Here is a 24,413-nt window from a genome sequence, read left to right on the forward strand (position 1 = left end):
AAGATTATCTCCATCTGAATAGAAACATTTAGCCGGACACTGATATTTCTTTATGTTTTTTGGTTCTTTAATTTGTTATGTGTGATGTCTATGATTTGTATGTACTCTATGGACCCCCTGTGTGTATGGAATAAAGTTTGAATTGAATTGAATTGAACAACAACATCTCCATCGACACAACCATTATTTGCGGGGTGTCTTTATTGTGATGTTATTCTTTTGCATCCTACTGTACTTCTATGCCCTGTATCTCAAACCTTTACTGCTGTGCTGTCTGCTATTTTTGAACATTTTTGAAAAATCTTGAAAGTGCTAGGAACATTTTGCAATTTTTAAAACAAATCTTCTCTTCTGGGGGTCCATACATATCAATTTGAGGGGTCCTTGGCACCAAAAAGTTTGAGAACCACTGATCTATCTAACCACAGTTTACATGAGAGGAGCATTAGGGATTTGTTTCAACAGAGCCAGAGGCCTGGCTGTCACACGCTGTTTGGACAGTGGTTAACGGTAGGAGCATGTGGGACACAGCGATACGTTTGAGGAGTGAGGACAAAAGGAAAGACATTACGGCCTCCCTGACAGGACGGTGGCAGGGGAACAACTCTCCAAACATCCTGCCAACATAAGGGCAGCAGGCCTCTGAATGTGGGCAGGAAAGAAGCGTAGAGCCCCCCAGATCAAGTGGTGCAGTGGGTATAAGGTCTCCGTCTCTGGAACCAGGGAAGTTCCCTGGTTCCAGAGACGGAGACCGTCTCTTATGGCAGTCATGGTCCATGACTGGCATAAGACTGGCACAGGACCAAACCCCACAAGGGTCCTCTCTCTGTTTTCCTCCCTATGTTGTCTCATTGTCAGTCCTTCTATCGTCTTTTTCAATGAAAACTAAATACCAAGATAACCAAGGGTGATGGACTGAAAACATTTTTTTCAAACAGTTGGTGAAGCGAGTGGAATCGGTATTGAACATAATGAAGGTTCTTCATGTTTCTTACCTCTCACTGATCTTAGGAGCTGGTCGCAGAGGAATGTCCTGAGTCAGAGAGGAGGAAAAAAAGGAATAAGTAAGTCTTGCAGAGCCCTGAGGCCCATAGTGCAGGAGCCAATCTCCTGTTTCCTTAGCGTGAGGCAGGATGTCACAGGGAATTACCCCAATCCAACCTTTGATGCTGAGCGCAGGGAGGCATTGGGTCCCATTTGTAGAGTACTTTGGTATGACCCGGCTGGGGGTCGAACCCCCCCCAACCCTCCCAGTCTCAGGGCGGACACTCTATCTACCTACCTCTCACAGGCAAATGTTCCACTTTTACTCCACTATAATTATTTGAAAACTTTAGTTACTAGTTACTTTGGAGAGTTTGATTATCATTACAAAACCACTTCAGACCTATATATATATATACTTTGGCAATTTGAAAATAGCAGATCTACAAGCTCACCAAGCATCGCTTTGCAACGCGTTGTGAGCTTGTAGATCTGCTAGATTTTTTAATACATTTTATACATTTGAAAAATTGTGAAATGGGACCTTCTGCATAATATTGAGTACTATTACTTATGGTACTTTAAAGGTAGGGTAAGTGATATTTTTTGGTTAAAACAAAAAGTATTTTGTTAAAAGGTTAAAATACTATATTCTGATAGTAATCATTGCTATAGAGTGTTTGTTCAGTAACAGATGTCTCCCTGTCTCTCCAGCTCTTTAATAAACAGAAAATACATTTTTCGGTAGGTGTCAAAATCTCAGCCAATCAGGAGAAAGTACCCATTTTTAAGCTTAATTTGTATAGTGTTCCAGTTAAAATTTTGTCTGCTCATTTCTTAGTGTCATCACTTCCAATTTCACTTGTTTAATCTATATCCTGATTGAGTTCTCTGTCCTGGTTGGATAAAATTGGAAATGAAACTACAAAAAAAAAAAGAAAAACTACAAAATACATTTTCTGTTTTATAAAGAGCTGGAGAGACATGGAGACTTTTTATATGGACAGGACACTCTATAGTAACGAGCACTATCAGAACATAGACCCATTTTGCAATTATTTGAATAATTGCAAATCACTTACCCTACCTTTAAGTACATATGATGACAATGCTTTTGTACTTTTACACAAGTACAATTTTGGATACCGAACTTGTACTTGTAACAGACTACAATAGGGTATTGATACTTTTACTTAGGGATTTTTTTTCTCAGTACTGGTACAGGCCACACTGACCTTGCCGCGCAGCTTGCCGTTGACCATGCTGTCCGTGGTGAAGCCCTCGCGGTTCTGCAGGTGGGCGAAGGGCTTCACGGCCCCCCAGGACTCCAGGTAGCGGGTCATGCGGACGGACGCGCGCATCTTCAGACCATCGTTGACCCGGGGCTTGCGGCTGTTCAGCGTCGGGTCCTTATACTGACGACACACATTTTACAAGTTACAAATTGTAGGCACTTACTGTAAGCTCACAATGCGTCACAGCGCGACGTGTTGTGTTGCTTGTAAATCTGCTATTTTCACTAGTTTATGTCCTGGGAAGACATGAAATTTCTCGAGCTAAAAAGAGACGGGTCACTCACCCGTGGGTCGATGACCAGGTAGGTGCGGACGTTGAGCTCTTTCAGGCAGTTGTCCCTCAGATGGCCGTTGCCCTCCTCCACCTCATAGGCCTTGTTCAGGTGCTTCAGAGTGGCCTCTGTGATGTGGACCCGCCTGGACAACATGAGAGGACCAACCAAACACACTGTTATACCTGGCTTGTTAGTCAGCTAGCCTTGGATCCAGACAGACTGATTCTCGTTCTCACTTCGCTACTCAGTAAACATATTATTTCCAAGGGGCGGGACAGGCACAAAGGAGCCACGGCTTTTGACTTGCCTACATCATTGATGACGTTTGGAAATACGGGTCAAATAGGACTATGGCCAGACTGAGAAGAAAAGTGAGGGGGAAAAAAAGTCAGCTGAACAGAGGGAATCAGTCTGGATTCCAGGCTATTAGTCAGCTTTTATCAGAGCAATTCCCCGCTCTCGAAGCCATTAACTTCTCTCAGCATTTGCTTCTGAAATTAGAATGTAGTTTTTCTTTACTTAGTATTATATAGTAGGGACATTTTACCAATTAGCATTAAGCTATTGATGTTTATCTGTAAGGTCTTTTATATTTTTTTATTTTTCGTGCTTTAAACGTGAACCCTGTCTGCCAACCAAATCTTCCATGCAGAATAATACATCTTTGAATTATCTTTGTCTTTACATTTTCTTTAAATACATTTGTATTCCTAGGAATGTCATGTTTAAAAGTTTAAGAACACAGAGCACATAAATGTATAAAATTCCATGTCACATGGAGTGGGTCAGGTGGTGGACAAAGTACTCAACGCCAGTACAAAGTACAGTATAGATACTGCTCCTGGTCAAATATTACTCAATTACAATGAAAGTTGCTCTGTCAAATTTCTACTTGAGTTAAAGTACTGGAGTACGTGCTTTTAACAATGCTTAAAGGGATTTTTCACTTTCCAACATGTTTGGGGTCATTTTAACGTCTACTCAGGCTTTTGTGAGCACCCCATACAGTTTTTAAGTTGCTTGATTCAGTATTTAGATATTTAGATATATATTAGATATTCAGAATTATAAATTTAAATAAAATAAATGAAAAAAGTAATTGAAAAAACAGACCCTTCACATCTTCATGATGAAAATTTTTGTTTGAAGTTACAATGGGTTTGTATAGGAAGGGGCGTGTCTGACATCAATTAATATCAAATACTGAATTAAGCAACTTAAAAACTGTCTGGGGTGCTCACAGACACCTGAATAGACGTTAAAATGACCCCAAACATGTTTGAAAGTGAAATATCCCTTTAAGTATTCAAAGGCACATGCTTTTAAAGATACTTAAGTATTCAAATGTACAAATTATTACAATGTAAATTTAATTACATTTTTTATATCAGCACTGTTATATTTTCCATAAATTGTCAAAGAATATATACAATGATAGTGGAAATGACAGATCTACAAGCTCACAACGCGTCACATCGCGATGCTTTGTGAGTTAGTATATCTGCTACTGTATTTTCACATTTGAAATCGGGCTTAAGTGGTTAATTTATAGTGTAACTTTTCCCTTCCTATAAATGTCAAAAGTACATTATTTGTCTTTGAAATGTAGTGGAGTGAAAGTAAGTGTCCAAAAATACAAATACTCAAGTAAAATTCACATAACCATGAACAGGTGTCATGAACTGCAATTACAGCAAGTGATTGCTCCTGTATATACACCTACCCTGGCAAGCCTCCAGACTCCATGTGATTGGCCAGGCTGACGTCATGTGACCACACGTCAAACTGCCACTTGCGAAGGCCAATCACCCCACAGAGGACGTTACCGGAGTGCACGCCCACTCTCATGTTGATGTCCACTCCTGTGGCCTCCCGCACCTGCCTGACCATCAAACACAGCGTGTGAGAGTGTGTGTGTGTGTGTGTGTGTGTGTGTGTGTGTGTGTGTGTGTGTGTGTGTGTGTGTGTGTGTGTGTGTGTGTGTGTGTGTGTGTGTGTGTGTGTGTGTGTGTGTGTGTGTGTGTGTGTGTGTGTGTGAGAAAGAGCGGGAGAGAGAGCTCTACCATGAGATACTGGCACTGGTGTACTGCAGTGATAGGCATGAGGGCAAAGTGCCATTATTAGAGATAGTGATGATTATCATTAGAAAGCAATGCTACCTTGTTACTACAGCTGGCAGCGTCCGTTTCTAGGCTACAGGTCAGGGTAAACAAGGTGGATATGTTCAGAGTGCTGTTATTATCGGGACTTAATCATTTGTCATCAAAATCACAATCCCAGGTCCAAGCCAACTGTGATGTAATAATCTTTGACCAACTCTGTAGCACATGTCTATGAACTTAAAAGGGTGATGAATAACGTTGCACGTGCGTGCGCGCGTATATCTCTGTGACTGCCAGATAACTCACTTGATAGCCTCACACATGTCCAGGCCCATCTTCACACAGTTCTTGGCGTGTTTGGGCAGTGATACCGGCAACCCAGACACACAGTAGTAGCAGTCGCCCAGGATCTTGATCCTCATGCACTCGTTCTCCTAAAACGGCAATAAAACACATTACGTTCAACCGGTTGTGTTTTCCCAGTTATTATTATTTCAGGTTATTCATGAACTAATTTGATCTATACCGGTATGTTTAAACTCTTAAAGCAGACACGCTGACTAAGAATGCCTCGTTGAGAGCCACAACAGCCTATATGGAGTATAAGCATGGGGAGGAGACAAAGGTTACACACATACTGTATGTACTCTGTACCTGTATGCCAGTGGTGGAAAAGTACTCACATTTCTTACTTGAGTAAAAGTGTCAATACTGTAATGTGGAAATACTCTGTTACAAGTAAAAGTCAATGCGTGGCATCGCAACGCATTGTGAGCCTGTAGATTGGCTATTTTCAAATGGCCGAAATGTATATAGGGCTGAAGTGGTTAATGTGTTTTTGTGATAATAATCTAAATCTGCAAAGTAACTAGAAACTAAAGCTGTAAAATAATTGTAGCGAAGTAAAAGTATAATATTTGCCTCTGAGAGTAGAAGTAAAAGTACTGACATTTGGAAATACTCCAGTAAAGTAAAAGTACCTCAAACTTGAACTTAAGTAGTTACTTTCCACCACTGGAGGAGACAAAGGTTACAGACATACTGTATGTACAGTACTGTCCCTGTTTGCTCACACCTGGGAGAGCTAGACACAGTCTTGTACAAATTATACCTGATTTACACTCAGTTGCGTTCTGCACTGTGACACGTTGTGAACTTGTAGATCGGCTATTTTCAGTGCATGACACCAGCGCGCAACTAAGTATACGTCAGCCTTAAGAACTGCAGAAGCCCTATTCATGGGAATGTTGGGTAGATATCGTTGCTGTCGGGCAGAAACCTCTTATCTCCATATTCAAACTTTTTGTGTTTTTTCGTAAATTAACGACCTACTTGATCATACTACAGCGTCACACAAAAGCATCGAAAGCAGCAAATATACAAGCTCGAAACACGGTGCGAAGCATGCGTTTTGAATCCTGAATCTGAATCCTGAAAACCCTTGTAAGTCCAAAACCATTATTATTTTAAAAATATTTTAAAACAGTGAAGATAGCCGATTTACAAGCTCACAACGCCTCGCATTGGGAGGCGTTGTGAGCTTGTAGATCTGCTATTTTCACTGCTTTTTGTGTGACACTCTTGTATGATGAAGTAGGGCGTTAATTTACAACAAAACATTTAACAGATACAAGGTTTCTGCCAGACAGCAACGATATATAATAGAATAGAATAGAATAGAAAGTCAATTCTAATTTGAAGAAGTCTGTGTTAACGTCATTAATAATCAACCTGAGAATCTATTGGGAAGCATAATAAACAACTCACCTTGGCAATCTGGTCAAACTTGCCAAACAGTTCATTGAGCATAATGACCAGCTCCTTGGGTGAACAGTCACTGGCCAGTCGTGTGAAGCCCACTATATCAGCATACAGGATACTGAAGGAGACAAATGACATGACAGAAATTAAACACCGACTCTCAGTGGTTTTCAAACCTTCTGTGCTGTAAGAGGAAGCACACAGGTGGGCAAGTAGAAACCTCACGACGCACACCTGTATTCATAGAAGAAGAAAAAAAAAATCACAAAAACCCAAGTCACACCTGGACTTGTCTCACGGAAAGCAACACCAGTGTGCCTCAACGACATCTTTTTGGAACCACAAGTTGTAGGAGATATCTCTAAACTCTGAAATGTCTGCTGCATGCATACATGCTGTATGGGATCCTAACAGTTATAGCACAGTCTATGTAGCAGTGGGGCCATGCTGCCAGTAAGATGATTACCACGACTAACTGACTGTATCCTGTGTCCTGACCTGTGCTAGCCTGGAAACCACAAATCTGCCAGTGCAAAAAAAAAAAAGAAGCCCTCAGTAGATTAGCAATGGCCATGCCAGGGTAGACCCAGACTCAGCCAAACCGCAGCGACAGACAATGGTATACATAGCATGACCCATTACACAGATTGACTGACTGACTGACTGACTGACTGGCTGGCTGGCTGGCTGACAACAGCCAGGGATACACAATGGTATACATAGCATGACCTATTCCACTGACCGACTGGCTGGCTGGCTGGCTGACAACAGCCAAGGACACACAATGGTATACATAGCATGACCTTTATCTCTCTGTCATTAAATGTTTCGATGCATTGAGTACACAGGACCCCAATGGCAAAAAGCCATAGCGCTTTCTTGGGTTTAATCCTCTTAGCAGACCTTGTATTGGACTGTACTTTCCTGTGCTTTTTTTTGCAGACTGCAAATGAAGTATTCAATCAATCAAACCTATTCCACTGACTGACTGACTGGCTGGCTGGCTGGCTGACAACCGCAGGGACACACAATGGTATACATAGCATGACCGATTACACTGACTGACTGACTGACTGACTGACTGGCTGACTGGTTGACAACAGCCAGGTGCTTCCTGACACTCTGAGACAGACAACAGAGCTAATGACAGGCCTGCCGGGCATAATAACAGGGATGGATCAGAGATGCAAGCTATCATTCCACACCTACGTATTGTGGGCTTAATAGAACACAGCGCCAAACAACCAACCGTACGTTAACAGAGACCTCTCTATTGGCGGATAAAGGAGCCCATTCTCCCCAGGTTCTCTGAGTGGATATTAGCTATGTATCAAACTATGTTATCCTTGCCGTCGGGTGGAAACCTCATACGTCCAAAACTGTTGCTTTTCAGGATTCAAATGAAAAAAAGAGAGCAAAAAATAGCAGATCCACAAGCTCACTTGTGTGACACTGTAGTATGACAAAGTAGGGCGTTAATTTGCAGAAGAAAACACATAAGTAAGTAAATACTAAGTACATAAGTAAGTAAGTAAAAATAATAAATAAGAGTTGAATTACGGAGCCTGCCCGGTGACAGCAACGTTATTAAATGTCATTTCTGGTGTAAGCCTGGAGGGAAAAATATAGTTAATTGAATGTCCCCATTTAATGGACTGAGAATACCACTATAGCATCCATTATATTGTTCCACTAGGTAAGGCAGATAGGGTACCTTACTGGCAATTACTGAAAGGAGAAGAGGAAAAAAAAGAAACCTTTATTCTGTGTGAGCCATCTGCCAAAGTTCAGTGTAAGGCAACCCAACACCTGTCAACACGTTCTAAATTAATAAAAAACCCCAGTAAAAGCTGTGTGCTCTGCTGCCAACACAATATTACTAATTTCTCTTTCCTTGTGTCCATGAGAAAGACACTACAATCTGGATTGTACTGTTGTACTACTTTCTTTTTCCTAAAATTTTGAGTAGCCAATTACTTTTTACCCCCTTTTTCTTGTCGTTATTCCAATTAATTCCACCCCACACACATTTCTGTGTTGTCATTGCTGTTGCATCCTACTGACTCACCTGCCAGTGAGGAGCCCCCATCGGGAGGGGGGCCAACACTCCCTGCTGACAGGTGCCGTCCTCAGCCCGTAGGAGTACATGCAATGACCAATATCACCCTTCCCTTGTGTTCGCATAGACGCTCGACAAAGCCGGATGTATACCACGGTGGATTCGAACCCACAACCTCTGCGGTGGTGGGCAGGGACTTCAGCACTGCGCCACCCGAGCGCTAACCGTTGTACTACTGTATGAATATAAAAAGTACAATTGAAACCCAAGTTTCCACAAGAATGACTAGAGCTTTTGTGAGAGTTGCACGCATGCAGCAGATCGACAAACGGACATACTGTACGGGACATTTAATTAATTCAATAAAGAGAGCGGAACTTGGCCCAGCTTCGTTGTGAAATCACAATGCATGGGACACCGGGAAAAACAAACTGAAGAAGGCGAAGAGAGGTCAAACGAAAGCCACACAGGGCTTCAGGTGAAAGAATGAATTATATTTTAAGGGAAATTAAGGAAATTAAATTAATTCAATAAAAGAGAACTGAACTTGACCTTGCTTCATACAATGTACGAGATACAGGAAAACAAATATAAGAGAGTCAAGAGCCAAAGGCTTGAAGGCCAAGGTACCACGAGAATAGGCAGAACGGTTTCATGGTTTGGGCTAGATTCATTTTTTCCCTTTCAGATTAATGTGGAGAGGGAAATTTAATTTAACCACAAGAATTGCAGGTTCTTTTGACCCACACCTCACTAATAAGAAAGCCTCCAAAAGCTTCCCTTTAAAAAGGTCAGCATCTTATACTAGTTAATAAAGGTCTCTGAGGTCCCTGAAACATGTCTTTGAAGTTGTTTTGCTGAAAATACCACTCAGATTATGCAGTAAAGCCATGCCTCTCTACGCCTTTGTGTCAGTCCCTTTCTGGACAGGCTGTTTCTGTGTCTAGCCAGTCTCGCCAAATGATGTGAGAGAAACAAGCAAACAGGTTTACAAAAACAAGCCCAAAAGAAGCGACTATAGTTTGCATGATTATTATTTTACGAGAAATGTGTTACGTGTTTTCGATTTTTTTTTTGAGGTTAACCCATTCAATCATTGTCATTTTAGATTTCTTTGGCTATTCAAAACTAGCAGATATACAAGCTCATAGCGTGGAACCGAGTGCTGTGCTATGAGCTTGTAGAACTGCTATTTTTGAATCTTGAATCTTTGAATATATATATTTTTAAAGCGAACATTTGTAACTCAAATATGTGCTTCTGGGGGTCCCTGGAACAAAAATATTTGACAAATGTTTGCTATATATATATATATATATATATATTCAAAGATTTCCAAACATTTTCACGATTTTCCCAAAATAGCAGATCTACAAGCTCATAGCTAAGAGCTTGTATATCTGCTATTTTTGATTAGCCAAAGAAATCTAAAATGGCAGAGACGCGTTCCCGGTTTTCATGGGTTAAGAGGAGCAGGGGATTGGTGCTACCTGACATTCTCGTGTCTCTTCACGTAGAGACTGTGGAAGTTGTTGTCTTTGACCAGTCTCTGCTGCTCCTCCTTGTCCTTGCAGTCCTGAAGACGCTCCATGATGGCCAGCTTCATCTTCATGGAGATGTAGACCGGCAGGACGGACTGCAACAGGTTCTCCTGTGCACGCACGCACACACACACACACACACACACACACACACACACACACACATATACACACACACACACACACGAAAAGGTTCGTTTTAGCAGGAGTTTTGTCCACTCAGCCATTGCAGCGTTAAAGGAGTAGTTCATTAAAAAAGATTCTTATTTACACACCCCATGACGCCGTGGGTCATCAAATTATTGGCTTAGAAATGCGACAAAAACTAAAAAAATCATGGGGTGTGCAATTGATAGAAAAAAATATTTTTTTTGGGTGAACTACTTCTTGCCTACTCACTAATATGCCGTTTGTGTACTCTGGGGACTCATTATGTTGTATTATGCATTATGTATTATTATATGTGTTTTTGTGTTGAACAGGCTTGTGAATGATAAGAATATACCTCTGGGACAAATAAAAGACTGATCATGACTACCTTCAATCATTAAATGATTGAAGGTAATCATAATAAGTATTTATTTGTCTAGAGGCGCACCATGGGCTGTACACACCCCATTAGGCTGGACCTTACAGGGTGAGTAAAGTAGAAATACCTCAAAATTGTACTTAAGTAAATTACTTGAGTAAATGTTACTTTACACCTCTGCCTGCTGCTATGTCGATGCACCATGTCTAACCTCATGTACATACTATACTAAATGGATATCCTATGTCTAAATATATACGTATATCTTTTGTTTTCTTTTTCTTTTTCTCTAACCCTAACCCAGAGGATCAAGTTAACGTTGAACTATAGGAAAACCAGAGACAGAGCATAGGAGGCTATCATCCACAAATCCCTCCACAATCAAATTCTCCAAGAAAAAGCAACTCTTTCAGTTTCATCTGCCTCTGTAAATAGTTCCAAGCAGAGGGAGCAGACTACACCAAGCCATTTTGTCCAAATTCAGTTCAGCCCTTAAAAACCCATTAAAACCGGTAAAGCATCTGTGTCATTTTCGCAGATATACAAGCTCAAAGCGCATCACTTCATGCCGCACTGCGAGCTTGTACTGTACATCTGCTTTTTTAACGTTAAAAAAAAAAAGATTTATAGGATAGTAGTCTGACAGGAAATGGGGAGAGAGATGGGGAGTGACATGCAGCAAAGGCCGTCGTGATCGGGACTCGAACCCGTGACACCCTGTCAGGCTACTTTGGAGCCTAGGTGCCTGGACCGCTACGCCAGCTGCCCAGGCAAATTTTATTTTTTTTCTATCCGTTCCGTACCTGTATTCTGGCCTATTATGAGTACAATATCAGCAGATCATTCGCCTTTCCACTGGAATCCTGTAAAAGGATGTAACCCTGCCAGCACCTGCTGTAAACTAACACCACATACTGTATAAACCCAACTATCATCGTCATGACCTGAACCGGGAACAATAGATCAGTGGTTCTCAAACTTTTTCATGCCAAGGACCCCCACATTGATATGTATATGGCCGTCGACCCCCATCTGAAAATGTTTTGTGCCAGGGACCACCAGAAGAGAAGATCTATGTAAAAAAATTAAGAAATCCAAAAACTTTCGATATTCTAAAAGAATCCTCAAACATAGCAGATGTACAAGCTCGCAGCGCGGCACAAAGTGACACGCAGTGAGCTTGTAGATCTGCTATTTTTGAATAGCTAACAGGATAAAGTGGTTAAAATGATATACATATAACTACTTTTGCTGGGGACCCCCTGGAACGCCCCAAGGACCCCTGGGGGTCCCCGGACCCCACTTTAAGAACCATTGCAATAGATAACAAGAAAGACATGCCATACATAGTGTGAAAAAAAAATAATACTTTTATAGTCAGCTTGCTGGTGAAGCTATAGCCTTGAGAGAACCTTGGCGTATTGAGATAGGTATCCAATGAGGCTGCGCCTGAAGAAATCACTCATTCCTTTTCATCCGATCATAACTGGAGAAACAGGAAGGTGGGGTCAAATCTGAGAGAAGCATACCCTACTTTATCATCAATTATTTAAATTAATGGCACCATAATTTACAAAATGCATATCATGATAATTGAAAGAAGACTTTAAGCTAGCAACTGAAAACAAAGTATTTATGACAATGTTTACTAAAGGTAATACAGTCAAGTGTAAAATCCGGTCAAATACCCATCGAGTTTAATGAAACATATTTTGCAACCAGCAGGAGGGGAAATACATAGCGACACCTTCTAGGCCATTAATGAGAACTGCAGCGGTTTAACGACTTCCTCATTAGCTTCATTATCAAAACCGGATCCATACCGCCTGGTTGGAAAACACCGGAGGCACTGTAGATTGGAGGAATCGAACACTAATCTCTAGAGTCTAAGCGGTAACGGGCAGAAACTTTACCCCTGCACCACCCGGATGCTCCACTATACCCAAGTATTTAGGTTCAGAGAAAACCAGAGAAAACATGTTACAGATGTGTGTGTGTTCCAAAAGTATATATCATCTTTTTCTGGGCAGAGCATGTGTGTGTGTGTGTGTGTGTGTGTGTGTGTGTGTGTGTGTGTGTGTGTGTGTGTGTGTGTGTGTGTGTGTGTGTGTGTGTGTGTGTGTGTGTGTGTGTGTGTGTGTGGGGTCTGCTGTGACCTTATCTGCCCCCGTTCCATCTGCATGACCTCCTGGCAGCTCTCTGATGACCCCGTCTATTTCCTAATGGCTCTGAAACATCTCATGACTCTTGTGTGTGTAGACAGACAACCACGCTATAGAACTGTAGCATCTGCTTTATGAGGCACAGCTGCAGTAAATATCATCCCACACAGACCTTACAGGTCATGTTATATTGCCTTGAATAGCAAACATTCAGCACACGCATGTGTATGTGTGTGTGTGTGTGTGTGTGTGTGTGTGTGTGTGTGTGTGTGTGTGTGTGTGTGTGTGTGTGTGTGTGTGTGTGTGTGTGCGCACACATGCGTGTGTGTTTGGGAATAATAGAGGCATTGAGTGCCTCTTCCATCTAAAACAACTAATTTATCATTGGGTTTTGACAGATGGTGTTGAATTAGTGTCGGAAACTCTTAACCCATTAAAACCAGTTAGCGTTGGCTATTCAAAAATAGATCTACAAGCTCTACAAGCTCAAGATCTACAAGCTCACAGCACATCTGTTTTTTTTAAACATCTGAAAAATGTTTGGATTTTTTTTAAATAATTTTGAATTTTTTAACACAAATCTTCTCTTCTGGTGGTTCCTGGCACAAAACATTTTCACAGGGGGGTCCGCGGCCAAATAGATATCAATTTGGAGGTCCTTATACGAAAAAGTTTGAGAACTACTGTAATAGCTTTGAGTGCCCCTTCTATCTAAAACAACTGAAGTAGCGTTGGGTTTTGATAGATCGGTGTTGAATTATGCCGCCTTCACAGAAAAACCTTTTTCCATTTGGACAACAAGAAAAACATTTCTGTGGCACTCTGCTGCTGCTGTGCCGTTTCCTACAGCCTAAAATAAATGTGGGAACAGGGGGATGAGGTTTCCCATTAGGACCTGTTGTTACACTTCCCCACTGACTGTCCCATTATGTGCCTGTTGCACTCTGGCTAACCTCCGTTGCACCGCTCTCCTTTCAGAGTTTCCACCAGGCTCCGTTCAGCCTCTCTACACAGAAGGATCGAATGTTGAACGATTACGTATCATTCCTTTCTGGGCCTCTGCTAGGCAACGCAGGGCCGGCTTCACTAGTCTCTCACGCCACGTTTTACGTCCAGTGGTGGAAAGTAACTAAGAGCATTTACTCAAGTGGTGTACTTTTTCAATATATTATAGCTACTTCTACTCCACTACATCTCAAAGGCAAATATTGTAGTTTTGTATACCGGACTTTTACTTAAAACAGCAAGTATTTCTACATTGTGGTATTGATACTTAGTAAGTAAAACATTTTGAGTAGTTTTTCCATCACTGTTTATGTCTCCTCCTAAGCAACAGTCAAAACAAAACGACCCCGAAAAAAGAAAAAGAGGAGGAAAGAGGAGAAAAATCGTTAAAAGGCCATTTTGAAAGTCGATGTCTTACTATGCCAGCCGAGGGGACACAGACCCATCTCATTTAAAAATCATTATGGTAAAATCTAATTTGCCAGGGATTTGTTTGTCATAATGAAAACATCCCTGGGAGAGTGCACATGAGGCCTGCTGATGATGGCATAAACGCTGAAATTCAATCATTTACTCCATGGAAAGAACCACTATTCAATATGGGTTTTTTCGTCATTCGTCTTTAATGTTCCTTCGGCTAAGTTTCATACATTTTGTTAATGGATTTTGAGTTGTTTTCATTTCAGGATAAAAAGCAAAGGAACAAAAAGCGGGTTAAAACTTAATTCGGGTTTCTAAGATTCTAAGAGTCTAGCCATGGAAGAAGTTAAAAGTGTCAAAATGGTTTATCTTGGAGTAATGTTTTATCAGAGGTCTGCGGTGCACATTTCAACGTACAACAAAATTCAACACAGCAGCAATGGGTCTTCAACAGGGGTCTGGGAGTTACTACAGGGGCTGCCAAATCTTTCTAACCACTTAGCATTCCTATACCAGTGAACTTAATTCATCTACCGGGTGAATGGATGAATACAGAACATGATGATACACAAATAGATGAATGAATCAATCAAGTAGACCTCTAAGTAGACCTTTATAAGCACTTTGGTTCTCCCTGTCCCCTTTTTCTGCATATTGGAAGTTCTATTATGTTAAATGGACCTGACCACCTGTACCAAGGACGTAACATTTAATTGCACTGTTGCACACATACAGATATTTTTTTTTTGGGGTCCAAAAGCCAAAAATAAACAGAACTGCAGAACTGAATCCTCAGGGAAGAAAGCATAGGAAACATGTTTGTTTTTGGATCATTTTAACCTCAAGAATCCTCCCCATTCCCTCATCCAAACATCCAAACTCCTCCGAGGAACAAAGGTCAGCAAAGAGCCATACGGCCTTACAAAAGGTCAGCACAGAGCCATAAAGTCTTACAAAGAGACATTATTATCTGCACAACCCTCGTATTTTTTGTATGTGGCCGTAGAGTGGATGAGTTGTGTGTGACCAAGACAGTACAGTACAGAGCGAGTGTGTTCAAAACCTGTCAACTTCATTTAGCTAATTCTGTAGACTAAAACTAACTTCCTATTTCAGTGGTTCTCAACTGTTCTCGAGACCTAGATCAGTGGTTTTCAAAATGGGTTTTTTGAGAGATCCCCCTCCAGGGGTCCTGAAGGGGAGGCGGGGGCTATTCATGCAGCTTCAGGCATTTTGCGACAGGCAGCTCATCTGACCTCGTTCCACCAAAAATCCGACTCAAACTCGGGGGATAATGCATTCTACTATGCTGCCACCAAAATGTGGAATAGCCTTAAAGCCATTAAAGATCTCAACTTAATTACCCCTCTAGTGTGAAAGGGCTCAATTTTGCCAGCCCCATGCACCCCCCCCCCCCCCCCTTTGACTCCCCAAGTGGATGACAAAATCAAACACCTGATTTAGTCTGTAAACTCTTGGACACAGTTGACTTAGTTTGTGTTGGTCAAAGACTGAAATGTGCAGCTACTGTTCAGACCGCTTGCTGAAGTCTGAAATACCTTCATCAGCAACAACGTGCACAGTTCTGAAACATGCTCAAGAAGTTAACCATTCATTTTACGGGTGATTTCACAGCTAGAATGAAAACCAGCAGCAATCTCCATGGGTGGAGTGGAGAGCTATTCTAGCTTACAGTATTCTGTTCAGTCTTAAGCTACAATATAGTGTGACTGAATCCTGAAAAGTAACAGTTTTGGAGGTTTCCACCCGACAGAGACTATATGTTATACTGAAAAAATTGAGTCCAATTGACCACAATGGAAACAAGCCCCCTGGGGCTTTTTGTGTTATCTTTTTAGCATAACTTTTGACTGTACTACATGTACAGTTCACAAAGTTGTTAATAAAGTATTCAATCAATCAATCAAAACAGGCACCACGGCAGAGCGACCAACCTGCTGTCTCTTTTCGATCTCCAACTTCATGCGCATGCTCAGGCACCTCAGTGTGTCCTGGAAGGTCTGTCGGAGTGTCCTCTCCATCAGAACCTTATGGAAGGCCCCCACCACGCTACCACACAGGAACACCACTGCATTGGACAGAAGCTGTAGAGAGAGACACACATCCATCAGAACCTTATGGAAGGCCAGCACCACGCTATACCACACAGGAACACCACTGCATTGGACAGAGGCTGTAGAAAGAGACACACAGAGGGTCTGAAACCTCTATTTTTAACATGGGCGTTCCCTGTGGAAATCAATCACATTTCCCTGGTAGTGCCCTATACTGTACAACAGACTGAGCTACACAAATGGAATTAAGAAAGAGACCAGAACTTTTGCTATGCGGATGCCAACAATCTTATGATTTTTTTTGTATTATTGTTTACATCATTTTCTTTTTAAAATATGTACTGTATCTTAAAGTTTTCCATGGCCCCCCAATCAAAACCCCTGTGTTAATATACAGTACAGTGCCACAGATATAAATTCAGTACCTCAGATAAATAAGAGGTCTAATGGATCCCATACTGTACATGTTTAATGTCTGTGAGTTAAGACTCATCAGTATGTAAATATAAAAATAATGTTTAAATATAAAAAGATAAAGTATGTAGCCCTGGTCATAACAGAGCTGAGACAGGGTTTCAAGAAAGGAAGTTGGGATTGGATTGGGGGGTGGAGGACTTAGAACTGTGGTTTCCAAACCTTTTAGCTCGGAACCAAAACAGAAAGATCTACAAGCTCAGCTTGTATTTTCATCTACTTCTCTAACATAAAAAAAATTATATCTCATTTATGAAATGGGTCCCGACCCACTGTCGGGGAAACAATCTGGCTTAGAGTAACGATGTTGTTTCTGTCCAAGAATATTAAGTTGAACGGAAAACAGATCTGAAAATGACAAAATATTATTATGCCTGCATGACGTGACATTTATTTTCTTTTTAGTTTTGACACCTGTGTTTTACTACTATGTTTACATGCACACACCAAATCAGATTACTTAAGTAATGTGGTTAAGGCAGGAAATCAAAGAACGTGGTTATGTGTGTTGTTAGTGTGATTCCTTCAGTTTAGTCAGAGCAAACATAATAATAATAATAATACATACAATTTATATATAACCCTAACCCTAGCTTTATTAGGACAAACTAGTTAAAAGGTTAAAAGCTATAGAAGTAAAGGTAAAAAAGGGGGGATTAGGATTAGGTAGGGAACGCAAGTCTGAAAAGGTGGGTTTTGAGTGCGGTTTTAAAAAGGATGTAATTTTCCCCAAGGTTTTTAATATCCTCCTGCTGTTGTAAAGCAAGACAGACTGACATAGAGCAGATTGTGAAGCTTTCAACTCGCAAATCAAAAACCCTTAGCAACTGCTGCTTAGGTAACGCAAATGTTTATATAGTTGTTGTCGGGCAGAAACCTCTTAGATTTCTCATATTTTAACTTTTTGTGTTTTTTTCGTAACATAATGCCCTACTTCAGGGGTGGGCAACTTTGTAGATGGTAAGGGCCACAAAATGTCCACACTCACTCTGGGGGGCCGCATTGTTTATCGGCGGGGACCCCCCCCCCGTTGACAAACAAACCCCCCCCCCCCCACATTCCTGAGTATGCCTTTCAGAGTATTGCTGTAACCTTGGCTTAAAAATATACAAAAATTGATCATACTACAGCGTCACACAAAAGTATCAAAAGTAGCAGATCCACAAGCTCGAAGCGCGCCATAAAACTACTGATTTAGAAGGCATTTGTCGAATCACGCTCAGGTCTTAAAGGGTTAAATCAGTCGTGGTGACTGATAACTTAACTAGTGTGGATTGGGCTCTGTTAGAACTGTCTGGTCAGGTAAGGGCCCTCCACTGATTCGGTGTTGTGTTAAGAGGACCATGTGTTCCATGACATCACGCCAGTCTGACACTGACATAGTGTTGCTTGACACTGAATCCATGACTGTTCCCGCATACACACAATTGTATGACCTAATGACACTAATACAGGAAAATATTTCCACATGTGCCATGCCAGTTGCATGTCAAGGAGGGAAAGAGTAGAAATATAGGCACACACATGTTTTACTTATTTCAAATTAGACACAGAGCACGTTTTCCAGGGGACAATAGAGGGGACACGGGGCGTACCATCAGGGGGCGCATTAGAGCTCGAGCACTTCCTAAGTTTATAGAATGGCGGCATACACCTCACAACCATCACCCCCATTTTTGGGGAGCAAATACAGAGGAATCCCAATGCACACCCCATAGGCAGTGTAGCGTATCGCCACTTGGGCCCCCATGCTGAACTCGACGAAGAACCTCCTTGCACCATTCTGGCACCCTGAACTGTTGATCAAGGAGGGCGCGGAACTGACCGGAGCTGGGAATGGGGGCCCCTATATATAGTCAAGGGGGCCCTGGTCCCCAGCAACGGAAAGAAAACCCCCTCCCGCCAGGAGGGTATGGATTGGACTGGAGCCTGGGAGCAGGACCCCTGTATATAAAAGGGGGGCCTGGTCTCGGGCACTGGAAAGAACCTCCTCCAGAAGAAATGGATACACACATACGCACATGTTAGAATAGTCGCTTGTCAGGCAAACATAGGGGGACTGCCCCCCTATAGTGATCCTGAAGGTTAGCAATACACACATATTACGCGTGATATTAGGGGACACCAAAGTTCCCAAGCTTGTTTAATCAAATGAAAAAATTATGTGATTGTCCCCAATAAGAGCTCATGTCCGGATGATAGGCTGGGACTGCCCCAAAGCCTAGTTCAAAGTTTCCCCTTCAAAAGAAGGTTTCCTCGGTTCACATGACTCAATAAAAGAAAAATAATGGGACCTGCAAAAAGATTTTTTTTAACATATGTTATACTAGATGATACTTGCTATAATGTAATGTTCAGATTTTAATCTTGTGTTGTGGGTACTAAATTCGTACCCAAGGAGGGGTTGATGGTCCATTGTGAAACCTTGGGCCGTCAACCTTTACGTTCTAGAGTGTGGAGCACAGAAGCTGTGCTCCAATTAGAAGGCCGAACGTGCCATCCACTGTTTTTGATATACTGAATGCTAAAGATAAGAACGTCAGAATTCTCCAGGCGCTCAACCGAACGCTTGTTTGCATGCAGACCTAGATGTGGAACGAATTGCCTTCGTAAAATATCAGGTCGTATTTTGTTTTATCATTGAATCTGCTGTTTATGTAATTCACATTTCATAGAGGGAACTTCCCATGTAATCAATAAATTGCCCTTTTAACTGGTTGATTATGTTCTCTGTATTGTCGTCTATAAACTGGTCTTTAGGGTTTATTGAACCTTAGCGACAGACCGTGTACGGCACATCAGGGACTAATGGGGGTTGAACTCACCTGTTGGGCCAGGTAAGGGACTAATGGGGGTTGAACTCACCTGTTGGGCCAGGTAAGGGACTAATGGGGGTTGAACTCACCTGTTGGGCCAGGTAAGGGACTAATGGGGGTTGAACTCACCTGTTGGGCCAGGTAAGGGACAGACTGGGGGTTGAACTCACCTGTTGGGCAAGGTAAGGGACGGTCTTGTTGTGGTTGAAGACGGTGAGGCGCAGGGTGAGGACCAGGATGTGGGACAGGGAGGAGATGACACTGAGCACTACGGCATACCACAGCTGGAAGGGCAGCATGGTGTACACCGTGAAGATGATGAAGAGGAAGAACGGCACCTATAGACAGACCAGGAGGACAGACGGTAAATCGTTGCTGTCGTGGTGGAAACCTCATTATGTCCAAAAACTGTTACTTTTCAGGATTTCAAATTCAAAAATAGCAACAATAGAACCTATTGTGTTGGCCTATACCATATACCAGTGTTGATTTTGTCTACTAAAAACTATGATGAAAAATGTCTGTTGACATGAAATAAAAACTAAGCTATGATCACTAAAACTGTGACTAAATATACTGACAATTTCGGCAACAAATAAAAACTAGACTAAAATCTTTGAGAGGGACTAGGGGAGAAGAGATCCAATAGAACTAAGACAAGTCATCATGGGTGCGCGCGGGTGTCAGACCGAAAATAGTTGATCTACAAGCTCACAACGCGTCGCAGCGCGACTCGTTGTGAGCTTGTAGATCGGCTATTTTCGGCATGCAGCCAAGTGAAAATCATTTCGATGCCATCACGCCCAGCCAAAAAAATATTTTTGTCGTAGATTTAGTCGACTAAAATCTTATGATATTTAGTCAACTAAAACTAGACTAAAAGTAAAACATTTCAGGTGACTAAAATGAGACTAAAACTAATTCAAAATTTGCTGTCAAAATCAACACTGGCCTATATACCTGGTCCCAGGGGAGGATGAGTTGCCCGCTGAAGATGAAGGTGTATCCCATGGTGAGGTGTGTGGCCCACACCACCAGGCCCAGGTGCCTCCTCCATCGCTGGGTGAGGGTCTCTGTGCAGACCAGCACGAACACAGCCAGGAACACACACAGGCTGCAGCTCACCACACTCACAAACGCAGTGTGGTCCTCCGCACTCTGCAGGAGACACACACACACGTTTGTATTACTATACTGTTGTGAGGACATCCTAACACAATTCAATTCAAAGGAGCTTTATTTGGCATGAGAAAACATACTTTTACATTGCCAAAGCAAGTGTCAAAATATAATAAAAACAGTTTAAGAAAATGGGGAAAGTATACACAGTTGGAGGGGGTACAGCATTGTGTAAACAGAGCTATGTCACATTGTGTCGTTATATACATGTTATATGTACAGGTTGTAAAGCTTTTTGCAGCAATCTTTTGCCGTCACTTTGGGAAAAATGGCAGCATTTTTTCTCAAAACTATTTAAAAATAGTATACAAAAAAAAGCCTCAGATTTAAAATGTGTTTAGGGTAGCAGCTCTGTTTATAATTATGTGCAGTAGGTCTAGAGGTCTACTTGGTACAGATACTCAATGGTTAGTAGTCCTTAGGGTGGTTGTACTCCATTGGCTAACCTTCTCTTATCGCAACAGTTCACACATCTTGCTGCTGTGTTGTGTTCGCACATTGTTGTATTTCTCCCAGTAGATATGGGAGTTTTTTGTCGTTGGTCATGTTTTCAAACTCACTTTGGGTTTATGTAATCTGTGGGAAGTATGTGTCTCTGATGTCTTGGTATAGTGGGCAGGTGGTTAGAAAGTGTAGAATGTGTTTCCACACACATTTTGTGTGCAGTGGGTGCATAGTCTGTCTTCCCTCGGGAGCGGGGTCTGTCTGTGGCAGCCTTTCTCTAGTGCAAGGCTGTGTTCACTGAGTCTGTACCTAGTCAAAGCATTCCTACGTCGTTCACCATGCTCAGGTATTCTGCCGATGTGTATTCTCTATTAGTGCTAGATAGCATTACATTTTGCGTTGGTTTTGGGTCTTTTTCCAGTACTTTCTGTCAGGTAGCTTTCTTTGAATTTTCTTATAATCTGGTCCAATGGGTTTTCCGTCTGTTAGTTCTGCTTGTGTGCTTAACTCACCACACTTACAAACACACTCTGCAAGACATACACACACTCACTTGTATTGCTATACTTGTGAGGACATCAACATTTTAGAACGGGAATTTTACGAATGCCATTCGTACAATCCGAAAATAGCAGATCTACAACAAGCTCACAACGCACCGACAACTACGTATCAATCAGGCATAACCTCTAAATGCCTAATCCTAACACTATCCTGAATCTTTTACTAATTGTAATCCTAGCTCCAAAAAAATATGTTTGAAGCAGAAAACAACCACTTCTCTTGTGAGGACCAGGAAAATGGTCCTCACAATGTCTATTTCTCAAATTCTACTATACTTGTGGGAACATTTGGCCCTCGCAAGTACAGTAATACGAGCGTGAGCTCGAACACACACTAATAGTCCTGGCAGACCAGAGAATATGGGAACAAACGGAGGATGAACTGTAGGAGACAAGGTTGTAATGGTGAGGTATTGGTTATGTTTGGACGAACGGACAGAAACACCCATGCATGCACGCACGTGCGCACACACACACACACACACACACACACACACACACACACACACACACACACACACACACACACACACACACACACACACACACACACACACACACACACACACACTCTAACCCATTAAAACCGGGAATGCATCTGTGTAACCACTTAAACCATTATTTTACACTTAAAACCCCTAACCCTAAAATAGCAGATCTAGTACAAGCTCATAGCGCGGCACAAAGTGCAAAGCGCTTTTTTTTATTGTGAAAATGTGTGCAAAACCTTTTACTCAAATATTTGCTTCTGGGGACAAAATATTTTGAGATGGGGTTGGCGGCCACATACATATAATTTTGGGTGGTCCTTAATATGAGAAAGTTTGAGAACCACTGATAATAGCAACATAGGTTTTTCAGAAAACCTTAATTTAATGGGTTAGCACACTCATATTTTTCAATTGGAGATTGAAACAAAACAGATGTCAAACTAAGCACTGGGTTTAAAGAGACTGACGTACTTTCTTCTCTTTCCGTGTGCAAACTAAACAATTTTTGAGTGGTGCCAACCACTCCTACATTTGACCGTGTCTGTGTGTGTGTGTGTCTGTGTGTCCGTCTGTCCGTCCGTATGAGCCCGGCCTCTCTGTATGTTTGAGCACAGCCTCAACAGCTGCGGCTGATTGCAACACAAAGATGCAACCATACAGGTACAGTACAGTACAGACCATACAGTACAGTACAGTACAGTACAGGTACAGTACAGTACAGTACAGTACGTACAGTACAGTACAGTACAGTACAGTACAGTACAGTACAGTACAGTACAATACGTACAGTACAGTACAGTACAGTACAGACCGTACAGTACAGTACAGTACAGTACAGTACGTACAGTACATTAAAGTACGTACAGTTCGGTACAGTACAGACCGTACAGTACAGTACAGTACAGTACAGTACAGTACAGGTAGAGGTACAGTACAGTACAGACCGTACAGTACAGTACAGTACAGTACAGTACAGTGCAGTACAGTACAGACCGTACAGTACAGTACAGTACAGTACAGTACAGTACAGACCGTACAGTACAGTACAGACCGTACAGTACAGGTACAGTACAGTACAGTACAGTACGTACAGCACGTACAGTACAGTACAGTACGTACAGTACAGGTACAGGTACAGGTACAGTACAGTACGTACAGTACAGTACAGTACATACAGTACAATACAGTACAGACCGTACAGTACAGCACAGTACGTACAGTACAGGTAGAGGGGAGGTACAGTACAGTACAGTACAGTACAGTACAGTACAGGTACAGTACAGTACAGACCGTACAGTACAGTACAGTACAGTACAGTACAGTACAGTACAGTACTGTACAGTACAGTACAGTACACACACACACACACTTTTGAGTAAAAATACTTAAAATGAGTAAAAATACTTAAAATGAGTAAAAATACTTAAATATTAGTAAAGATACTTTAAAGTTCCTAAACTGAGTAAAAATACTTAATATGCGTAAAAATACTTAAAATGCGTAAAAATACTTAAAAGATGTTACAATGAGTAAAAACACGTACAAATCTGTACAAACATTTTAAAGTACTTAAAATGAGTAAAAATACGTTGAAGTCATCAAAGTCTGTAAAAAGTAACTAATGACATGAACTCATGAAAGGCACCACTCTCTTCACACTGGGTGTGGTTTTTTTTTCTGCTGTAGAAGTCATGTGAACTCTTCTCCTATACTTTAGTGACTCAGAAGTATCATTTCAACCAACAGATCCACACATGCATTCAGTAGAACCTAATTTGCCACACACACACACACACACACACACACACACACACACACACACACACACACACACACACACACACACACACACACACACACACACACACACACACACACACACACACACACACACACACACACACACACACACACACTTTGTATTAATGTGTTAATATTCTATGCTCTGCTGATGAATTGAATACACAGGACCATAATGGAAACAAGTCCCCAGGAAGAACTACATTCCTTTCCGGAGGTTGGCACCCCCCTCATTCTACTGGGTGACTTCAATCTACCTACTTCAACCTACACTATTATTACTGTTTAGACTGATTATAGGTTCTTGGTTTACCTATGAGCCTAGATTACTATTTCTATGCATTTGATGTATTACCTCATGTTTATCTTGCTTACTGAAAGTCGCTCTGGATTTGGAGCGTCTGCTAAATGCATAAATTGTATTTTGTAGAGCCAAAG

General features: G+C 41.6%; 1 protein-coding gene across 3 annotated transcripts in view; it reads right to left on the reverse strand.

Annotated features, from left to right (window-relative positions):
- Window positions 1-24,413, reverse strand: part of adcy7 (adenylate cyclase 7) — a 54,703-nt gene that overhangs the window by 26,642 nt on the left and 3,648 nt on the right. For 2 of the 3 annotated variants that reach the window (XM_080438079.1, XM_080438078.1), the window contains exons 2-11: window positions 20,459-20,656; window positions 19,669-19,836; window positions 16,089-16,238; window positions 9,967-10,127; window positions 6,424-6,535; window positions 4,963-5,090; window positions 4,278-4,436; window positions 2,564-2,696; window positions 2,220-2,399; window positions 996-1,033 (exon numbers count right to left, since the gene is read on the reverse strand). In XM_080438079.1, coding sequence (XP_080294205.1) covers window positions 996-1,033; window positions 2,220-2,399; window positions 2,564-2,696; window positions 4,278-4,436; window positions 4,963-5,090; window positions 6,424-6,535; window positions 9,967-10,127; window positions 16,089-16,238; window positions 19,669-19,836; window positions 20,459-20,656 — 1,427 coding nt within the window. Of the gene's footprint in view, window positions 1-995; window positions 1,034-2,219; window positions 2,400-2,563; window positions 2,697-4,277; window positions 4,437-4,962; window positions 5,091-6,423; window positions 6,536-9,966; window positions 10,128-16,088; window positions 16,239-19,507; window positions 19,523-19,668; window positions 19,837-20,458; window positions 20,657-24,413 lie in introns of those variants that run through there. The other variant, XM_080438080.1, reaches the window with a different exon arrangement.

Source organism: Gymnoscopelus braueri (assembly GCF_963280865.1).
Source record: "Gymnoscopelus braueri genome assembly, chromosome: 1".
Taxonomy (NCBI): domain Eukaryota; kingdom Metazoa; phylum Chordata; class Actinopteri; order Myctophiformes; family Myctophidae; genus Gymnoscopelus; species Gymnoscopelus braueri.